We start from the raw sequence: 23,393 nt of genomic DNA, 5'->3' as shown, positions 1-23,393 counted from the left end.
TATCCACTGAGCTTCTATCGGATGGTGAAGTAAAACGTCGGTCCCGGTTTCTCCTGTCTCGTCAGAGGCGCTGGAGCAGAAATCCCACGTAAGAGGAAGGCCATGCCCCGGGGGGCGTAGTGCCAATAGTTTCGTTTCGTTTTTTCCATACAAAAATGGTATGTAAATATTCAAACAGCTGTAACTTTTGAGTGAATTTTCTGATCAATTTGGTGTCTTCGGCAAAGTTGTAGGTATTGTTGAGGACTTTTGAGAAAAAAATAGGTACACGGAAAAAAAATTTCAGATTTTTTAATCATTTTTTTTTACTAAAACTCAATTTCCCAAAATACATATTTTTTTGATTTTCGAGATTTTTTGATATGTTTTAGGGGACAAAAATCCGCAACTTTTGAGCCATAGAGAAACATGGTCAAAAAATCTGCCGCCGAGTTATGAATTTTTGAAAAAATATGATTTTTGGAAAAAATCGAAGTTTCATGCAAAAACAAGTTTGACATTATTTTTTTATGTAAAATTGAATTTGCAATCGAAAAGTACTTTACAGATTTTTTGATAAAGGGCTCCGTTTTCAAGATATAGCCACCGAAATTTTGATTTTAGCGAAATATTTGCAGTTTTTCAATTTTTAAAAACAGTGACCATAAGTGACCATTTCTAAAAATATTTTTATTGAGAAGTTCTGGAAATTTGCTATAAAATGTTATCGCCCGGCAAAGATTAATTTGTGTTACACTTTAATACATATCCCACGATGAAGATAAGTGCAGTGCTTCTGGAAACGCGCAGTCCTGTTTTTTCGCGATGATTTTCGTCGTAAATGATCGTAAAAATTGATTCCAACTGGCAGTTTTAGTATTAACTCATCAAACTATCGATTTTATGAAGAGTAAAGCGTCATTTATTTACTATTTTTGAAATTTGCTCGCGTTATCTAAATTGTAAAAACAGTAAAAATATACTGATAAGTCCAGCCCACAGCATTACTGCTCGGCTGGCACGCGTTCGATAAAAAAAAACTTTTTAAATAATCAATTATCTATCTTTCCGCAGCCGGCTGCCTAAGATTTAAAATTTTCAACCGATAAACAAAATGCTCATGGTCACATCACTGCCACTCGTGAATCCTGACCTCATACCTGTGGCGGAGACGATCGTCATCGTAAACCCTGCTGGCCCAGTCAACGATGATCGACCCGTTTGCCGCGATCAACAAAAGATCGGCACTACAATTGTTTCGATTTACGCACATCTCGTATTCACACATACGAACGATTTCTTTTGGATTTGTGCTCTGCACCCTTTGTAATTAGAATTAGTTTTTAATACATTTTTGGACTACTATCAGATCACACGTCTTTTTGTTCTGCGGATGGCCAACTCGCCATATACCCATCTACTAACTCCCTCAGAATTCATGTGATACTTTGTCGGAGATGCAGTCGATTGGGCGGTCTCTATCACTCAAGTATCGGACTAACATTCCCATCCACTTCCCCGTGACCCTACCACTGGTCGTGGCCGGCGCCGGTATTGATCAGCGTGATAGGGGCCTTTGAGAAGTTGCGAAGCGAGGAAAGATAGCACCCACTCATCTTCCACGGCTCGTGGATGTAACTTCTGAAGGTCCTGGTCAATAACGGAGTAGCAACTGCGGGTGGGCACCTATGCTTTATGCTTTATGCTTTAATACATATCCCACGATGAAATACATCGTGGAGCCGGAATTGATTTTCTGCTGAATTTGTTTCAAAAATACTTTTATTGAGAATTGATTAGTAAGTTTATTTTCAAGAATTTTAGTACTTTAAATAAGATAATTCAAATGCAATTAACAATCTGATTATTGTTTAAATATTTCATGATTCTGGAAAACATAGACACATCAATGCAAAATCATGCTATGAGCAATTTCCCGAAACTTCGAATCACGTATATTTTTAGTGTTTAGATTAAGTTTCTCTATGACCAAAAAATAATCATTTGCGTCATAAGATCGCCCAGGAAACTCTCCAACAATTTGTGAATAGCTTTTTTGATCGCTTTTTTGTCTTTGGGAAAATTGCAATATTGCTCAGAAAAAAACGTTGCAATCTAATTAAACCTTTTTCATTTTTTAATTTCATCTTTTCAACAAAAATTTAGTTGCGCAAAATAACAATTTTTGTAAATTCTCATTCATTTTGGATGTGTTTTAGATGGCCAAAAATGCGAGTTTTTGAGCACAAGTTGGTCAAATATAATTTAGAAGTTTGCAATACAAAAAAACATTAATTTTCAAAACCAACGAAAGAAAAAGACATAAAAAGATTAATCCATTTTTAGATGTAAAATTAAAATGTGGAATTAAAAAACTATGTACAGATATTTTGATTTTTTGTCCTGTTTTCAAGTTATAAAGTGACTTAAAAACTTTTTTTTAAATCGTTGTTTTTTTAATGTAGAATTCATTCAAGCTTCACAATAGTTGGAAAAAAATCGGATAGATCAAGAAATCTCCTATAAAAAGATTGTGATCATCGGACGTATTCCAAAATAAGCAAGCATATTTCAAAATATTTAAGTATAAACTAAAAATACACGTGAACAAGTGCCATCATCAACATCTTTGATTTTAAAATAAAATAATCAGGGGACAAAAACAATGACAAAAATATACATTTTCATTGAAAAAAACTTTTTAAATCGATTGTAAACATTACAGAATACATGGCATAGTTCTTATTTATGAAATTTTATCAAATAAAATCTTTTTTTGTACTTTTTAAAATTTTTGTAGCGTTTTTTTAAAGGTCTTGTAAGCTATTGTGTTTCATATGTTCATAGGACTTTTTCAAAAATAAACTTCAGAAGTTTAAGAAAAATAGCATTTTCGTCAATTTGTTCGCCAAATATTTTCGTTTTGGAATTAGGCCTAATTATTTAAATTACAAAATATATTTAAAAAATACATTAAAATTCATTTAAATGTTGTAGAATTATTTGAAAAATTTGAATCAAAAAATCTTTTCTTGAATATTTTTTTGTTTACATTTCAAATTGAAGAAAGTTACTTTTCTATTCCTTGGCAAACTTTCAACCTGTCACGAAAAAAACGGCTTCCCTGGTGTTTCTTTTAAACTGTTTTTTTATAAATAAATTTTTGAAAAACCATATTATCGGAACAACCGAATTAGTTTAGCTCGTCGCGTTTCAAAAGAAATGCTTTTCGTTGGGCTTTTATTGAAATTTTCTTTAATGTTTTACCTTCCTCACCTTACTGAGGAAAGGCTATAAAATCACTTGGAAATTAAACTTCTTAATTTTACGTCCTAGACCCACCTTCATGTATACCTATCGACTCAGAATCGATTTTAACGATTTTAACAAAAGTCTGGAAGATTGTAAAAAGGGTGGTTTTTGTAAGAAAACCCGTCACGCTATACATTTTCAGAAATGTATTTAAAAGACCTTTCCAACGCTTCCAAGACATTGAAGATCTAACAAATCTATCAAAAGTTATAAGCACTTAAGTGTTATTTATACGCTTTTTGTAGGCCGGATCTCAGATATGTTGATTAAAACGTTGTCCAGATCTCTCATGCAACATATCGTTGGATAGGTATTCAAAAAAGCTTTCCAACCCGTCCAAAACATTGAAGATCTGACAACCCTATCAAAAGTTATAAACACTTAAGTGTTATTAACGCACTTTTTGCATTTTGGATAGCACCCTTTAAATGTGAGGAAGGTGCCAACCACCTAAGGGTGGATTAAGTAACGTTTTTTTTAATATTATATCTCAGAATTCATTTTTGCATTTTATTCTGAAAAAATCGTAGAAAAATATGTTCATCTATGAGCACTAGGGTGTCCAGAAAAAATGATCTCCTGCTCCCCAGCCGGAAACGGTTTTTTGGGTTATTTTAAGCTTCTATGTAAATTTTGAGCGAATTTGGATAAGATTAACCCATCGATACTCAAGCCTAAAGTTGGTGAAAAAATGTTTTTCATGCAAAAATTACTTTTTTAAACCGCTAATAACTTTTCAGGATCGAGTTTTACAGCTTTGGCATGTTCTACAAAGTTGTAGAGCATGGAATTTCAAATAAGAATCTCACCTTTGAGAATATTTGGATGGAAGTAGTGCGCCCTGCAGACGAAACCGTAAGAAAATTGGGTTTTCCATACATTTTTTCGATTTTCTCGATACAAACTTCACTTTTGAGTATCAATGGGTAAATGTTGATCGATTTTGCTCATATTTGGCCCAGAGACCTAACATAGTTCAAGGAACAATTTTCAGCTTGTGGAGCCAGGTTTTGGGAAAAAGTTCCATTTTCTGGGCACCCTAATCAGCACGGATCGGAGCACTTTTGACATTTTTCCTGCTGGCTTGACGTGGAATTGCTGATTGATATAGTTTTGGTTTTGTTTGAAATAATATTCAACACAAATTATATTTAAAATAACACAAAAGTTGAATCAGCTTCCAGGTTTTGAATTAACTAAACAAACTTCACATTCCCTCTCCAGATGCAATGACGCAATTCTCGTTATTGAAATCTCCCACATGTAGCAATAACGGTGCCGCTATATCATCAAGAAGAAAAATAATGTCATGCCGAAAAAAACTCCATTCTGTATTCCATTCGTGCTCCTTCCAAAATTCCCCCTTCAACTCATCTTCTATTTGGTCAATTCCATTCTGAAAACTGAGAAAAAAAAGAAAAAAAAGAAAAAAATAAATACCGCTCACCTCATCTCACCTGTGCACTCACCCTGATCCACCAATCGCTCAATTGCGCTTGTCAAACAAATAACCAATCATTTTGGCAAACGAACAACGACGGATCATGGGAGTGGATACAGCTGAAATATTCGACACAAGAAAAACATCAGCGAGAGTTCCCTTCTCGGAACTTTCAGCATCGCTTAGAGTGTGAGGTGATTGGTCTGGTTCGTTCTTTTCCATCTTGGAATGAATTTGACAGAGAGGAAATTGAATTTTTATGAGCTTTTTATTATTTGATGCGATACAAATATTTTTGGAAGTAATTTTTAGAAATTTGACTTTCTTTCTTTACGTCGGAAACATTGAATCCTGAGTGGCTTAAGGTTTTTTTTTTTTGAATTCGAAATTTAGTTATTGAAACATAGTTTCACACGTGTACGCACAAATCACCACCCCCTAAAAATCCTACACTTCACTTTGCGTTATTTGATTGAATTATCTACTCTACCATTATCACTGCCAGACTGCTGGGCTTCTTTCGATTTTTTTGATATTTTTTTCTTCTACTCATCTCGAACGGAGAAACGCCCCAAGGACGGGCCCCAAAACAGCAGAATTTCGGGCTGTTGCAAGTCGGGAGTGCTTCAAATTCAATCAAAAGCGTGTATCCCATTTCACGTAATCATTTCGCTTGCTATGCTCCTTTTCTGAAGAGAAGCAATAAAGGGAAAATCCTATTATTTTGGAGAGTTTCGGCGAATCTGAGGAGTTTCAGGAATATCAAAAAAAGTTACATTTTTGAAATTTCCTTGACATGAAAAAATGTAGTTTTCAATCAAGATAAGTTGCATAAATAGAAATCTTCAGGTTGGAAGGCACAGGTGTAGAAAAGACCAAAGTTGTTAGAAATCAATCCGTTGTGCTAATGATACTGTTTCGTATCGCATTTCTAAGCCGCCACCAGCCGCATCTCACAATAGGGTGGTTCTGAAAAGTTGATTTTTTAGATTTGTGTTGCGAGTTGCGACGAAGTGATTGTTAAGAGCAAATTATTACGTTTTTGCAATTAGACTTTTCTTGTAAATAATTTTTTTATTCGCCTTTCTTTTAAGATCATTCTGGTCATCATTTTATTAGAGTGCATCTTTATACATGAATGAGTAGAAACCATTTACCATCAGCAGTATTCATCAAATTTGCGGATTTGCGGAGCGAAAAACGTTCAACTGAAAAAACCAAATTCAAAAGGATATCGCTAAACTTCGTTGGATGAGTGACTCGTGCTGAGAAGCCTTCTTTTTGCAACTTGGTCCATAAACTACTATTTCAAAATCCATTTATGTTCTTCTTTTTAGCTCTTGTTTTGAAAAGTAATACTTTTGAATACTGTTTTGCAGTTTGCAAATTGATCATTTTGATCACTTTGATCATTTCTGTCATTTTGAACATTTTGATCATTTTGATCATTTTGATCATTTTGATCATTTTGATCATTTTGATCATTTTGATCATTTTGATCATTTTGATCATTTTTGGTCATTTTTGGTCATTTTTGGTCATTTTGATCATTTTTATCATTTTGATCATTTCGATCATTTTGATCATTTTGATCATTTTAATCATTTTGATCATTTCGATCATTTTGATCATTTTGATCATTTTGATCATTTTGATCATTTGGATCATTTTAATAATTTTGATCATTTTGATCATTTTGATCATTTTAATAATTTTGATCATTTTAATCATTTTGATCATTTTGATCATTTTGATCATTTTGATCATTTTGATCATTTTGATCATTTTGATCATTTTGATCATTTTGATCATTTTGATCATTTTGATCATTTTGATCATTTTGATCATTTTGATCATTTTGATCATTCTGGTAATTTTGATCATTTTGATCATTTTGATCATTTTGATCATTTTGATCATTTTGATCATTTTGATCATTTTGATCATTTTGATCATTTTGATCATTTTGATCATTTTGATCATTTTGATCATTTTGATCATTTTGATCATTTTGATCATTTTGATCATTTTGATCATTTTGATCATTTTTAAATTTTGAAAAAATATTTGCTACAGCCCAATATGTTTATGATGCAACTGACCCAACAGAAAAAAAAAATAGCAGATGATTTCAAAGCATAAATTTGTTAATTTTTTTAAAAGAAATCTTCAATATTTTGCTATTGAAACATTTTTTCCAACTTCTAATTTCATCCGAACAATTTTCAACCAAATATTCCTACTCACCACCCCACATTTCTTCCATGGAAACCATGCGTCTTGTCTGAACCACTTTGCTTCCGCTCGCTTTTCCCGCAACCACAGCGAAGAAGTTTTTCGCGCCACCACACCCAATCCCAAACCTGATGTTGATGGGTTGTTGCCACAACAACCGCAGCATCTCATCTTCATCGCGAGCAGGAGCTGCCACTTTTTTCACTGTTTTTTTTTCTCCGATGGAAGTTGGCGGCGGCTGTTTAACATGCTAAAGATGCTGCTGAATGAGATGAGATGGAATGAGATGTGAGTGCGGGACAGACAGACAGACAGACAGACAGAGAGTACATAAATACTGCGTTGAAACGTGAAGGCCCTAGAGCATGCCCCAAAGTTTTGGCATTCCACGCGCGGCCAGAATCCGTTACACTAAGCAGTCCGTTTAGCGGGGCAACACTTGGGTAGAGAGAGCGTAAGAGTGGAAGAGAAACAGAACAAACAAATGCAAAAGTTTGAAAACTAAATAAAAAGGAAAACGAGAAGAAGCCAGAGGAGAAAGTGTTAGCTGGGTGCAGCTGAGAATGCTTAAATTTTCTTGTTTCGAATTGTGTGGGAATCTTTCAAAAAGGAGAATGGGCAGATTTGGTCCAAGGATGTACACGAACGGGACCAACTTTTTTCGAAAGATCTCGCCGAGACATGAAAAAAAGTCTTCTGGACCAACTCTCTAAACCCCGGGGTTCAAAAGTTACATGCTGTTGAAGTTTGAGCATTTTGGGTTAAAATGTACAAAAAATCGTATTTTTGCTATTTCTAAAATCATTTATGAAACCTCTGTTTCATTATGGATTTCGATTTTCTTGACTTCATTCGACGCGTATCAGCAAAAACTATGAGTTCTGATATGTCTTAGCATGATTGAAACATGATTTCTCTTGTTTTTATCCATTTGAACCGTTTGTGCAAGAGGCATCCCATAGAAACAAGTCGAAACTTCAAGGTTTTGAAACCGGGTCCAACCCAGACTGCTTCAGTGAGTATGGAAGGCTTCAGTGCAATGTTGTAACAACTTATTGGGATGGTCTGAGTCATCCGAGAACTTCTTGGAGTTAAGACCGGTGAGTCTACCGCCGTAACAAGCAAGATGTCGGCGGTTTTTGACCACGGATCATACCCGCATGGTTTCAGTGAGTATTAGTCTACTACTATGCTAATGTGTTAGGATGTCCTGGGTCATCCAAGGACTCCCTGGAGTTATGATCTGTAGGTCTACGGCTGTTACAAGGACTCCCTGGAATGGTCCAGAACATCCCAACATAACAGCAATACAGTCTGCCATACTCACTGAATCTTTGCGGTTATGATGCGCGGTTAAAAATCATCGACCTTTTTCTTGTTACAGTGACCCAAATATCTAAACTCCAGAGAGTCTTAGGATGACCAAAGACATCCCAAAACATTAACAAAGCAGTCTACCATACTGTATGAAGCTATGCGTGTATGTTCCGGGGTCAAAAATCGTCGACCTCTTGCTTGTTACGGCTGTAGCTCCACAGATCATAACTCCAGGGAGTCCTTGGATGACCCAAGACATCCTAACACATTAGCAAAGCAGTCTACCACACTCACTGAAGCTATGCGGGTATGTTCCGTTGTCAAAACCGGTCGACATTTGGATTGTTACGGTAGTAGACCCACAGATCTTAACTCCAGGGAGTCCTAGGAGAACCCAGGACACTCCAACACATCAGCATAGTAGTCTACCATACTCACTGAAGCCATGCGGGTATGATCAGTGGTCAAAAACCGCCGACATCTTGCTTGTTACGGCGGTAGACTCACCGGTCTTAACTCCAAGAAGTTCTCGGATGACTCAGACCATCCCAATAAGTTGTTACAACATTGCACTGAAGCCTTCCATACTCACTGAAGCAGTCTGGGTTGGACCCGGTTTCAAAACCTTGAAGTTTCGACTTGTTTCTATGGGATGCCTCTTGCACAAACGGTTCAAACGGATAAAAACAAGAGAAATCATGTTTCAATCATGCTAAGACATATCAGAACTCATAGTTTTTGCTGATACGCGTCGAATGAAGTCAAGAAAATCGAAATCCATAATGAAACAGAGGTTTCATAAATGATTTTAGAAATAGCAAAAATACGATTTTTTGTATACTTTTACTCAAAATGTTTAAACTTCAACAGCATGTAACTTTTGAACCCCGGGGTTTAGAGAGTTGGTCCAGAAGACTTTTTTTCATGTCTCGGCGAGATCTTTTGAAAAAAGTTGGTCCCGTTCGTGTACATTCTTGGACCAGCTCCCATACAAATTTGCCCATTCTCCTTTAAACAAAAATTTCAACACAAAGTTCCATTTCACGTTCAAGGTATTTAAATTTAGAATGAAAGAAATTTAGAATTAAAATGTAATTAATAATGAAACTTTGAAATTTTGTGTATTTTTTAGACAATACGTAGTTTTGTGAAAATTTTGAGTATCTTCAAAAAAAAATCAAATTAAATTATTCGCTCTACAGCATTGCCTTGGCGTTCTCGATTGCGAAATTCCTACTCGAAACTAAATGTCCGAAAGCTTGATTGTTGAGGCAATTTCAAACCTCTTTTTACACCTTAGCTTCCATCCAACTCGGGATTCGAACTGACGACCTTTGGATTGTGAGTCCAACTGCCTACCAGCGACTCCACCGAGGCAGGACCCAGGGAGACGACTCCTACACCTGGACTGAGGTATCGACCTAACCCTTTAGGCTAGACATTTACTTCCCCATCCGACGGAAGGCGTGGTCAGAAAAATCTCGTCTCTAAAAATGCCACCGGGACCGTTTGGGATCGAACCCAAGCCGACTGGGTGAGAGGCAACCACGCTTACCCCTACATCACGGTCCTGGATAAAGCTTTCGTAATTTATTAAAATATTTCGATCATTTGATACCCATATTGTGAAAAACTGAAATCTTGAGCATTTTTTCAAAAATACGTAGTTCTGTGAAAAATATTTTCAAAAAATGGTGTTACAACTTTCGAAATGTATAAAATGTATGTATAAAAAACTTCAAATCATTTAATACCCATATTGTGAAAAAAAAAGAAATTTTAAGTATTTTTTCAAAAGTACGAAGTTTTGAGTATTTTCAAAAAAATATTCGAAATGTACGAAAAAATTCCAATCGTTTGATATCCGTATTGTATAAAACTAAAATTTTGTTTTTTTTTTTAAAAACGTAGTTTTGTGAATTTTTCCAGCATTTTCAAAAAAAAAAATAACATTTGAAATGTATGAAAAACCCCGATCATTTGATACCCATATTGCATTCGAAATAATGTTAAGTATTTTTTCGAGAAACATTGCATTTTCAAAACACAGGAAAAATACATATTTTTGTGAATGTTATTATGATTTTTCATACGATTTTAGCCAATGTACCCCATATAGCCAAAATTCTATAAGCCCTGAAGCTGAACGAATCAACACCGGCGTAGTGCAAAACCGAGACGTGCAAAAACGGGGCATGAGCAAGTTTAAATTACATTGAAACTTTATAAAATTCTTTTATGAAAAGTTCAAACTTTTTTGTCTAACACAAGTTTTTTTCATAAATCTGCTTATGTTTGTTAACGATTGACTTTTTATCCATGAGACTTTATGTCTTTTGACGCTTTGTCAAATATCCGGAAAGTAATTTTGATGCTAATGAAATATAAAGGATCATTAAGGTGAAGCCGTTGATCATTTTCGAAGAAATTTGATCATCACCTTAAAATATCTTGTATTAAATTCAATTTACCGAATTTCAGCACCAAAAGAAATCAGCATGTTGGCAATCATTGATTAATGACGATTTCCATAACTTTACAAGGAATGGGATAATCGTTACCAAAATGAATCAGCATGTGTAGGGCACTATTCTAAACAACTTGTTGAAGGAATTTTGTCAAAATATTGAAAGCGACGCAAAATTTATATCTTTGAACGAAAAATCATGACAATGATGGAAGTCTTCACGTTAAATATTGATGCATAGAGCTAGAGTAAAGCTAGCTATCGGAGTAAAAAGTCTGAAGGGACTGAAGAAACCATCGATAGATGGAGTAATATTGAGAAGATAAGAATGTATGACAAAAGGTTGAAAACAATAAGTCGTAAGGACAAAAGGTCGAAAAATGTTTTTTGAGTATTTTTTCAAAAAAAATCTTTTAATGTGAGCCCAAACGTAAAAATATTGAAAAAACAGCTAATGTGTTTTGATCGGTTTTTACTTCTTTGTCTTTTATATTCATAAAAAATTTGAGGTCTTTTTAAAAAATCGCTCCCTTATTCTAGAAGACTTATTAAAAGATAAAAGGTAGGGGTAATTTTAAAAAAATAAATAAATACAATATTTATTGAGTTGGATTTTTTAAAGGAACTTACACGACCATCAAGGGTAGATTGAGAAAAGAATCTAAACTTGCGAAAAAAATTATGAACTTTTAATATTTTTTGGAATAGAAAAAGACGCTAAAATATTTCATTTTTTTATTTACAAAATAAAAACTTTTATGTTTTTAAGAATTGAGTACTACCCAAGTAACATTTTTAAACCAACTAGCCACCACCAAGTTTTATTGAGGTTTTATTGTAGCATCTTGATTGCTTAATAGTTTTATTTGGGCATTCACCTGAACCAACAAGCAAGAGCTAATTAATAGGTTCTAACAGGGTTTTATGCCTCGGACATAAAACCGGGTGGAAATAAAAGCCGACTGGCTTTCAATAAGGTTTTATGAAAGTTTTAATAGAGGCTTGAAAACCTGATGGCAATGCCATGCCAAACGGTTTTATCGCATGCTTTGTTAAAACCTAGGGTGTTGTAGCTGTCATGTGCCATTAGGCATGTAAAAAGCTCACTTAAACCCATAAGCTCCTAAAAGAGCATTTATCGCGGCCAAATAGCAGTGCATAAATATGGCGCTAAACGCGTGCTCTGATTGAATATGATTGACCGCCATCTTGATTGAAAAGCTGGAAAATTTGATTTAAATTTGATGAAAACACACATTTATGCTGAATTTCTGGTATGATTAATATAGCGATAGATGTTTAAAAACAATTGAACATTTTTTTCAAAGAATTGCAATAAAATATTTTGTAACATTAAACAGTATGATTACAAAATATTGATTTTTGATGAAGCGAGTTGAATTTTTTGACTCTATCTCCCCTACATTTATCAATAAAATTTCAACCGCAGCTGAATTTAAGCCATCAATTGCGAGAAATAAGCTTTCAAATTATTTGGATTACCTCTAATATCTATTATTTATCATCGCCATTTTTGACAACATTTGGCAAGACGAAGACTTATTTTTGCCAAAATAAAACCTATTTGGCATAAGACGTTTGAATACGTATGAAATGTCATTTTTCCATAAATCCTGACTAGGTTTTAACAAAGGTTTTATCAAGGCTTTGAGGATGTTGTTAGGATTCAGTTGTAAAGCCTTGAACTCCTATATAGGTTTTATAAATAGGCCGTAACAACCTTTTGCGGAGGTCCTTTTGGGTTTTAAGTGGGGTTTATCAAGATTCTGGGGAGTTTGTTACGACTAAGGGGTTTTAATGTTGGTTTTGGCTGATAGGTTTTATAGCGGTTGTGACAGCTTTGATAAAGCCTAAAATGTTACTTGGGTAAAGCCCTATGCCAATTTTTATGTTCAACGGTAAAAAACACGATTAAAATCATTTATGATCATTTTTTTCATTTTAATGCAAAAAAAAAAAACATTTTTTCGACAAGACGTCATTTTTTCGATGGATCAACTATGGTCCCTTTGGAACGAGCTGTCAAGTAGGAGTTTTTCTGTCAAGAAGGACCGCGAGGTTAATTTTTCAAAATTGATTTAAAAATTCATCTTAAACTCATTGTAGTTGTACAAAGCGTCATTGTACTCAGAAAAATAAGATTTATCGCTGTAAACAATAATATCAGCAATCTTAGCTTCATGTTAGGACCCAATTGAAAAACTTACAAAAATATTACGACAACCAAAAATAGTTTGCTTCAATGAAATTAATAAAAAGAATTTGGAGGTTACCTTTCCAAATTTACACTTATTTTACTGTGTACGTGATAACTTTTAATAACATTTGGATAATGTTTTATAAAAAAAACTTTTTTTCGGCTTGTAATTTCATTAAAATTATTAAAATACATTTGAAAATGTTGAGAGTTCGATGGATTTTTTTTTGTTTTCAAATTCATTGCAACATTTAAAATAATTTTTAAAGTATGATTATTTTGATGTTCATCAATATAAACTTCACCATTATAGTTTTTAAGATGGTTTATAAGCTTCCATTAAAAGTTTCTCAAAATAATTATTGTATAAAGTAAAGTTGATTAAAATTGCACACCACACCACACCCACTGTGCATCGTCAACGCCAATCTAAATTTAACCCCACGCCGCCGTCTACAGTATCATTAATCTCCCAACTTAATCCGTGACTTTCCTCGCTCTCGGTTTTATTTTTCGCAGATTCTGACACGCCGAGGCCACACCGCCAGAATAGCTTCCAGACTTGGTTTCGCTGGCCCGCCGATTGGCACGCCATTAGTCCCAAGTGAGAGGAAAAGCCGGCATGTCTTCAACGTCGTCGCGGAAAACCCCCCATCGTCGTCCGCGGTGTCACCCCAGAACGAACCAAGGCCGCAGTTTGTGATGAAGCTATTTTCAAGTGAGATCACCGAATCGCGGTGGGTCGTGTTCAAAAATTAACGTCCATGTTTGAAACGTTCAACCCAAGTGCAGTTGTGCATGAGAGAGAGAGAGAGAGAGAGAGAGAGAGAGAGAGAGAGAGAGAGAGAGAGAGAGTGAATCTCTATTTAGTGAGTGAGTGAAGAATTTAGAGTTGATGCCAAGATGCACGACCTGTTCACAACGGTTCTGTCCAAGCGGGACCTGTCGCGGGCCGGCGAACTCTTCTCGGTGGCCGACTACGAGATCGTTAATGACCTGAATGAAGTGGTGAGTATATCCTACACAGGCGAGCAAGCACGTGTGTTTTATGTTACGGTTGTCAGGTGTGATCCGTGGTGGCAAGGTTCTAATTGGACGTGAAAGGTGTGTTTTGAAATGTTTTGGAGGTTTGGAATGCGTTGAGATTTTGTTGGCAGTTTAAGTTAAATTCGGAATTTGTTCAATAGGTACGAATTCTCTAGTAAAATTGTTTATCCATAACCTTTAACCCTTAAGTATTGTCAACAAAAGCATGATTTAGTGACGAATAATTTTTAACTGCTGTGAACAAGTCGGAACATTTTTTAAACCAAAAATTAGTTTTCTGTCAACACTGAAATTTCTAACTTCAATCGTTTTAAGGCGATTGCCTTATCATTTTTTAATGAAAATTTCTATATTTTTTTCCTAATGGCCAAATAAAAAAAATGCATCCTTGGATTCTACATACTCCATGAAAATTGGGAGCTGTCCAAACAAAAGTGCATTGAATATCTTCGAAAATCTGCATCTTGAAAAACCAAATCTCTGATCGATTTGGTGTCTTCGGAAAAGCAGTAAGTTACAATCAGGACTTATTAAAAAAAAGATCACACTTTACAACAAATGTATATTTTTTTAATCTGTGTTTTTATTACAAGCATTGAATCTGACAAACTTATCCACATTGATTTTTTTGTCCATTTTCTAATGTTTAGTGTCAACTTTTAACCTATAGTTTATGACGGAAGAATTATTCTGGGACATCAAATCAAAATTACATGCGGAAAAAAACTCTTCCCTGAATGTTAAGAGGCAGTATTTGTAAATTCTGCTCGGTTTGTTCTAGAGGTCGTATCGAGGTGCTCCGATTTGGATGAAACTTTCAGGGTTTGTTTGTCTATACATGAGATGAACTCATGCCAAATATGAGCCCTCTACGACAAAGGGAAGTGGGGTAAAACGGGCATTGAAGTTTGAGGTCCAAAAAACATGAAAAATCTTAAAATTGCTCGCATTTCCGTAAAACTTCATCAATTCCAACTCTCTTAGATGCATTCGAATGGTCTTTTGAAGCCCTTCAAAATGTGCTATAGACATCCAGGATTGGTTTGACTTTTTCTCATAGCTTTTGCAAATTACTGTTAAAAATGGATTTTTTTAAAATCTTAATAACTTTTCCCAACAGCCTCCAACACCCATACTCCCATAAGTCAAAAGTTAGGGAATTTCATGGACTATAAGCCTACAGTACTAACTTTTGGCCAATCGCAGTTTTCTCATAGTTTTACGGTTTTTCTAGAACAAACATTTTACAACGTTAGTTTTTGCCCTGTAGACCGAGAAGACGGCACTTTTTGGTCTCAATTTTGTCATATTCGGAATCCTCGGACAATTTCACGTTAGTTAGAAGTATTGGAGTTGTAATATTTCTTTAAAAAACAATTAAATAAAACATTTTTGAAAAAAGAAAAAGATCTTATTAACCCTATGACCAATACGTCAAATGCTGTATCAAGTAGGCGAAAACCTGTTTTACCCCCAATCCAACAAATTGTTAAAAAATATTTTAATTCATTCTAAACGGCAATTTTTCTAATCAAATTTACAACTCCAATACTTGTAACTTACGTGAAATTGTCCGAGGATTCCGAATATGACAAAATTGAGACCAAAAAATGCCGCTATGGCGGCCTACAGGGCAAAAACTAACGTTGTAAAATGTTTGTTCTAGAAAAACCGTAAAACTATGAGAAAAACTGCGATTGGCCAAAAAGTTAGTACCGTAGGCTTATAGTCCATGAAATTCCTTAACTTTTGACCTTTGGGAGTATGGGTGTTGGAGGCTGTTGGAAAAAGTTATTAAGATTTAAAAAAAATCCATTTTAACAGTAATTTGCAAAAGCTATGAGAAAAAGTAAAACCAATGCTGGATGTCTATAGCACATTTTGAAGGGCTTCAAAAGACCATTCGAATGCATCTAAGAGAGTTGGAATTGATGAAGTTTTACGGAAATGCGAGCAATTTTAAGATTTTTCATGTTTTTTGGACCTCAAACTTCAATGCCCGTTTTACCCCACTTCCCTTTGTCGTAGAGGGCTCATATTTGGCATGAGTTCATCTCATGTATAGACAAACAAACCCTGAAAGTTTCATCCAAATCGGAGCACCTCGATACGACCTGTTTCACATAGGTGAAAAACTCGCTCTTAAAAGAACTTTCAGCCGAAGATTTCTTCCGTGATTTTTTGATAAGATCCACAGTTTTTGCTTTAAAGTTATTTTGAAGCCAAATTAAAAACATATTTTTTTTTAAATAAATGTGAGGGTTTTGTGTTATTGCTCAGAATTAAGTAAAACAGAAAGAAATGCCGATAATAATTATTTAATTTTCAGTAAAAAATCTGAAATTAAAAATGACAAAAATACATATGTTTCACTAATATAATTCAAAAGATAAAAAAATAGAAACTTAAAATCTAAAAATTTTTCAAAATTTGAATGATTAAAAAAATTGAAAATTAGATATTTTAAAAATGTATAAATTCAAAAATTTGGAAATTCTGAAACACAAATATAAAAAAATGGATGATTTTGAAATTCTGGAATACAAATATTAAAAAAATAATAATAATTAAAGATTTCGAAATTCAACACATTGAAAATAAAAAAATACAGTAAAGCAAAAATCGACAAAAACAAAATAAAAATCAAAAGTAAAAAAAATATTTAAAAATTCAAAAATTAAAAAACAAATTGAAATTTCAAAATATATATAGTCAAGCCCCGGTTTTGCACTGCCCCGGGTTTAATTCGTACAGCTGCCTCGGTTAAGCACGGCTCAGTGCTTAACTGAAGAATAGAGCTTATGGGATTTTGGCTATATGGGAGACATTGGTTATAATCCTATGAAAAATCATCCAAACTTCAAAAAATTATAGTGTTTTGGAATCGGAATGATGTCAGCTATCCATTACAGTTATAACTACATGAACATTTTGACAAAATACTTGTATCATTATTTTGATTTTTTTTTTCAAAAAACTACTCAAAATTATTGTTATTGCAATATTGGTATAAGATGATCGGGATTTTTCCATACATTTCGAATGTAATATTTTTTTTAAATACTAAAAATTTTCACAAAACTACGATTTTTTTCAAAAGTATTAAAAATTTAATTTTTTTTTGCAATATGGGATTTTTTCATGCATTTCAAAAAAGTTAACATCTTTTATTTTTGAAAATACTCAAAATTTTCATAAAACTACGTATTTTCGAAAAAAAATACTCAAAATTAGTTTCAATATGGGTATCAAATGATCAGGATTTTTCAAACATTTCGAAAATATTTAAACATTTTTTAGAGAATAACAAATTTTAGTTTTTAACGGAACGTACTGAAATTTGGAGTATTTATTTTTCGAAAATACGTATTTTTGTGAAAAATTTTAGTATTTTCAAAAAAATGTGTTGTTACTATCGAAATGTATAAAAAAAACCGATCATTTAAGACCCATATTGTAAAAAACTTAAATTTTATGTATTTTTTTGGAATATACGTAGTTTTGTGAAAATTTCTAGTATTTAAAAAAAATGTTATTATTTTTTAAATGTATGATAAAATAGATACCCATTGTAAAAACTGAAAGTTTTAGTATTTTTTCGAAAATACATAGTTTTGTGAAAATGTTGAGTAAAAATATTATTTCCGAAATGTATGAAAAAATCCCGATCATTTGATACCCATACTGCAAAAACAATTATTTTGAGATTTTTGTTTTTGATAACAAATTGCACTATAAAAATACAAGAAAAACACGTATTTTCGTTAACATTTTCAAGTAATTTTAGTTGCAATAGATAGCTGACATCATCCCGATTCTTAATTTTTTTTTTTTAATTTGGGTTTGGGTGTTTGGGTCCTCCATAAATCCCATAAGCTCTGTGTAGTTATGAACGCCTCGGTTTTGCATCCTCCATATGCGATGCTAAACTGAGGCATGATTGTATTAGCAATTTGAAATTTCCAAAGGTTTAAATTCTGAAATTAAAAAATTGAAAAATATTTATTTGTTAATTCAAAAAAAATTATTCGAAATTTCGATAATTTAAAAATTAAAAAAATATTCGATAATAATAAATTTAGCAAATTTTCAAATTCAAAAATTCAAAATTTAAAAAAATTGGTTCAAAAAATCTAAATTAAGGCTTTCTAGGCCCAGTGAAAAAAATATAATTTAACTCAAAAATGACGAACTTCTCGTCACAGTGTCCTGATGCAAACAATAGAGATATCCACGCGCGAGAGTGTGTTAGTTTGAAACAAAATTTACACGCAGACATAGGCAAATCGAGTAGAATGATTCGTCTGTCAAAATCAGCTGTGTCCTTTGTTCAACCACGAGCACGTGGTAAACAGCTGGTTTTTACAGACGATTGATCTACTCGGTTTGCCTATGTCTGCGTAAAAAAGTGTAAACAAAATCAGCTGCTTGGAATACAGCCAATCACAATCGTTCAAAACCAAAACAATACTTTAAATACAAATACTAACACAGAATGATGGTGTGCGTGAGAGAAACCGTGGATATCTCTATGATCGAGCTCGAGCTGTCACAGCCCTGCGAAGTATGTTGGCTGACATATCGGGCGGTCAGTAAAAAAAACAGCTAGAAGTCGCCTGACAAAAAAACTTTTGCTAGAAAGAGATAGGAAATCTGATGCAAACAATCGTCCAGCTGTAATGTAAACATACTTTGAATGTGTTGGTAAATTTCTGACTAGAAAGCCTTATAACGCATTTAAAAAAAAATCAAACCCAAAAATTCAAAAGTTCAAAAAAAAATCGAATTTTTCGACTTAACAATACCAAAAAATCAACAATACATAACTTAAGCGATTTGAAAAAAATAAATAAAACAGTTCTTACTCGATTATCTGAAATTCTCTCAAAAATTACACTCTGAATAATCTAATCAAGAAAATTCTATTTTTCTCAGCCCGGGAGCATGTTGACAGCTCCCATACAAACTGAGCGTACCTCTTTTTGTGGGCCCAGCAGTGGGCCTAAGATGGCGGCCTTTGATATTATCTAGACAATTTTTTGAAAATGGCTAATAGTTTTAATAAAAAATATGTTTGCCTTGTTTCGGTTTAAAACGACAAAATAAGCAGTTTGGAATCATTTTTGTAAAAAAATTGTTTAGCGATACGCCTCGTCCAAATATTAGTCTAGAACAGTTGAAAGGAGCGTGCCGCGAAAGCCGTCACGAGAAAAAAGTTTCCCATGCAAATTTTGAGTTACGTAATTTATGGGCGGATCCGACGAGGCCCAACGGCCATCTGTTGGTGAATACGCGCAACTCACGAAAACTGTCAGCTTAGGGTCTGGCTGATTTTTCTTAACATTACGATCTCTGCTTAAAATATCACTCAAAAAATGCTCAAATGTTAATTGATTTCCTGTAATCCTTTTAAAATGATGGCAAAAATGATAATTGAGTGAATTTAAGAATTCAAAAATTTTAAAAACTCAAAATTTCAGGGTTTTAAAAAAAATTCGCTGCTTAAAAATTTGGAAATTTTACAATTTGATTTTTTATTCTTTCCCCTCCATAAATCTCAAACTAACGCACCGTCACACATGCTCAAACCAAACTGTTTTTCTTGACCGTGCTCCGTATTTAGCTTGAACTTTCAATTGTTATAACATCATCAACACTTAAATACAGCTCGACGAAATATCCACGATCATCAGCCACGAGGACTACCTGCAGAACAGCAACGACCAGTCGGTGATCGAGATCTGCATCAACCGCGTCACGTCATGCATCAAGAAGACCTGCACCATCGAGAAGCACTGCGCCGGTCTGGTCGGGCTACTCGAGACCTGCCTCAAGTACAACCTGAAGCCGTCCAGCCGGGAGTTGGACCCGCCCCACGCCAAGATTTCCTCCGACATCATTTCGAGCATCTTTCTGGTGAGATTTCTTTTCTGTTTTGTTTGTGAGGAAATTGTCTTAACTAGTTTTTCAATTTTAGAACTACAACAAGAAGCACGTGATGGAGGTGACACTGCCGGTCGCCGTCAAGTTCCTGAACAAGGGCAACCTGGAGTTGTCACGGAATCTGGCGAGTTACCTTTCGTCGGCGGCGATCGAGTACTCGTACCTGTTGTCGCCACACGTCGCCCTGATTCTGGAATCGCTGCTCAACGGTAACTACGGCCTGTGCCACGTGCTGTCGCAGATTTACGAGGCTGCTCCCGAGCAGATCAACGCCGAGGCCGAGCGATTCGTCGAGATCATTCCCAAGTGCGAGCTGCAGGAGCAGATTGTGATCTTGCAGCTGTTGGTGGCGATCGCCAAGAATAAGCCGGGTTCGCTGGTTGACTGCATTCCACAGCTGTTTGAGTTGGCTCAGAAGGCGCCCATTTCGACGGCGGTGATGTTGGTGATTTTGAAGTTGTCCGAGTTTAAGCCGATCAAGATGAGTGAGTACAGTGAGTCGGTGAAGAATGTGGCTCAGGTGGTTCCGCAGACGATCGGGTTTGCGGCGCAGATTTTGTCAGCGATTGGCAAATCGAGCAAGGATCGTGCCCAGGTGGCACTGGACTTTGTGCTGGAATATCTGCCGAAGGCGGATCGACCTCTGCAAACCATCCTGCTCAACGAGGCCACCAAGTTGTGCACGAAATATCCGGTACTCTTCACCGACAAGGTCACCTCCGTGGTCCGGCAACGCCAGCTGAACAACAATCAGATCAAGCAGACGCCCGGTGGAGTGACCATTGTGAACTTGAACTCTTCCGCGACCCTACCGGTAACGACAACGACTGCCACCACCGTTACAACCCCGCCAGTCACGCTGGACACGCGGCCAATCTTTTCCAAGACGCCCAACGTGGCCGTGATGACATCGTCGACCGCCGCAACTCCAACGTCAGCCACCAGCAACGGTCACACGACGGTCATTAACACCTCTAACGGAACCACCACGACCTCGACCTCGATCCATCCGGCGCTGCTGACGAACTTTATGAACTCGGCAAATAGCACGCCTGTCGCAGTTCCGCCGACGCCGCCCCACACGGGTTACACGAGGCGAGCGAAGCTGGGCGATTCGAGGAGTACCGGCAGGTTGCACTCCGGTGGAGGTGGGAACAAAAGCATGACTCGGTTGAACATTGCCGGCGGGTCGGTTGGTGGACTGCACAAGTCGATGACGCGGTTGAGTTCGTCCCAGCTGATTGGACAGTACAACGGTGGTGACATCGTACTGGACGAGTCCGGCAAACCGCTGCCTCCGTCCGGTCCGGGAACAAACAACCGTGCCAGCGTCATCGACGGCAGCAGTATCAGTGCCGGAGGTGGTTCCAACTCGAACAGCAATATCCTGAACAGTCATTCCAGCGGCAACGTAGCGATTGCGTTGGCCGCCAACAAAAACAACAGTGTGGCCAACTTCAGCTCGCCGGTTCCACCCCCGTTGAGTCAGCACGTGATGATCACCGGAGAGAACAAGTGGGGCATTCCACAGACGAAGATAACCTCGGGTGGTGTGACGGTGACGACTTCGCCAACGCGCGGACAACGACCGTACTCACAGGGACCAAACACGCTGATGGGATCGGCCGGCGCGCTAGGGAAGAACTCACTCGGCGGGTTGAACCAGTCGACGGGGTCGATCGGGATGGTTCAGGTTCATCATGCCTCACCGGCATCGCCGACAATGTTCAACAACCATTCCCAGCAGACATCTCCCCAGCTGACGACACATTCGTTGGACTCGAATGAAGACTCGGGGAACCAGGTGAGCGTATCAGGTCCGGCGACAAAGGTCACCCCGAGAAGGAACGACAACCGAAGTGTGACACTGCTTAACGCAGGGACGGTCAATCAGCGAATGAGCGTGTTTGAACCTTATCCGATGCGGGACACGATCCAGCACTTTTGCGAGAAGCACCTGGACAAAATCAAGGCTTTCACGGAGAGCGTTGCCCAGCGATTGCCCCCGCCGGCCAAGTGTATCATCGAGGAACGTCGCGCCAAAAAGACGGCCAAACTGCACTTTGCCTGCCAAGTCCGCGGCCCGCATTGTCTCTACTCGCGGACCATGTTCACCATGCGGACACGCAACCCGCGAACCTGGATCCACCTGATGTTCCTTGACCTACAAGCCCGCGCCCCGCAAAACGCTCTCAGCAGTTGGGATCCGAGCGTGAGTCGTCTCAAGCACTGCTGGGACACGCTCAAGTGCGAGACACGAACCTTCATCACGCTAGTCACGAGCGCCTTCCCCAACGTCAAGGAGCAGGAAGCGTTGGTCAACGAACTTCGCAACGCGGGCTTCTTCGACGTGTTCGAGCTCGGTGCCGTCAGCAGCACGCCGGAAGGGGCCAGCACCGAGGATCTGCAGTTCCAGTGGGGCTGCTTCCTGTGCAACCACCCGGAAAAGGCGATGGGATTCCTGCACGGCAACAACCAACCGGTCATCGAGGGGCAGCTCAAGGAGAAGAAGGGCAAGTGGCGGTTGTTCCGACGGTGGCGCACCCGCTACTTCACCCTGTCCGGAGCGCATCTGTCCTGCAAGGGATCGGTAAGATCAAACCTGACTTTAAATCCACCAAAACCAACCAAAATTCCTTTATTTTTAGACCGGCGGCGAAAGCATCGACGTGAACCAGATCCGGTCGGTGAAGGTGAGTCGCGGGGCGCGCAACATTCCGAAGGCGTTCGAGATCTTCACCGGCGATCAGACGTTGATACTGAAACCGAAAGACGGGAACAAGGCGGAGGAGTGGGTGCAGTGCTTGAGTATCGTGCTGGCGCATTCGCAGGTGAGTGGGTCGTTAAAGGGTAGCGCCATAAAGAAATATTGCAGGCTCTGCAGATATTTGGCACCAGTTTTCATTTCTGAATGTAGAATTCAAACTCTTCATTCAAAGAATTTTTTTAAATGCTCCTGTAAGGGTTTGTTCAAATATTACGTCTAGAGATTTCAATTCGAAATGTGAATCAGAAATTTTTTGAACTTTTTGAGAAGGAAAGTTGTATCTAATGATTAGAACATTTCAGAAAAAAGTGTAAACAAAAAACCGCTTTTATCAGTTTCAAACAAAAAATCCCGATTTTGACAAACTTTACCCCCTACATATTTTTTATGATTGTTTTGAAAAAGTAATGGAAAAGAACAATTCTGAATTTACTTAAGATATGTTTTATTTTCTTCATATATAAAAAAGATTTTACATTGCCCTTGCCTGAACAACATCATCATTTTTTTAACTTTTTTGATCCGACTACAGTAGTCGTTCGGTAACTGGGCGATGTTTAACTGGGCTGCTCTTTAACTGGGCGCTCGATAACTGGGCCGTAGCCCAGTTAAAAAGCAGACAAACGTCAAAAAACCAAAACAAACCAAAATGACCGAGGGGTTAATG

At 36.8% G+C, this 23,393-nt stretch overlaps 1 protein-coding gene across 1 annotated transcript in view; it reads left to right on the top strand.

Annotated features, from left to right (window-relative positions):
• Positions 1–23,393, top strand: part of LOC6040318 (protein melted) — a 33,996-nt gene that overhangs the window by 6,715 nt on the left and 3,888 nt on the right. Inside the window, exons 2-6 of the mRNA XM_038262603.1 lie at positions 13,489–13,769; positions 13,808–13,977; positions 19,684–19,932; positions 19,994–22,549; positions 22,608–22,790. Coding sequence (XP_038118531.1) covers positions 13,873–13,977; positions 19,684–19,932; positions 19,994–22,549; positions 22,608–22,790 — 3,093 coding nt within the window. The 5' untranslated portion in view covers positions 13,489–13,769; positions 13,808–13,872. The remainder of the gene's footprint in view (positions 1–13,488; positions 13,770–13,807; positions 13,978–19,683; positions 19,933–19,993; positions 22,550–22,607; positions 22,791–23,393) is intronic.

This window comes from Culex quinquefasciatus, chromosome 3 (assembly GCF_015732765.1).
Source record: "Culex quinquefasciatus strain JHB chromosome 3, VPISU_Cqui_1.0_pri_paternal, whole genome shotgun sequence".
Lineage (NCBI taxonomy): Eukaryota > Metazoa > Arthropoda > Insecta > Diptera > Culicidae > Culex > Culex quinquefasciatus.
This window is presented reverse-complemented; position numbering and strand designations above follow the sequence as displayed.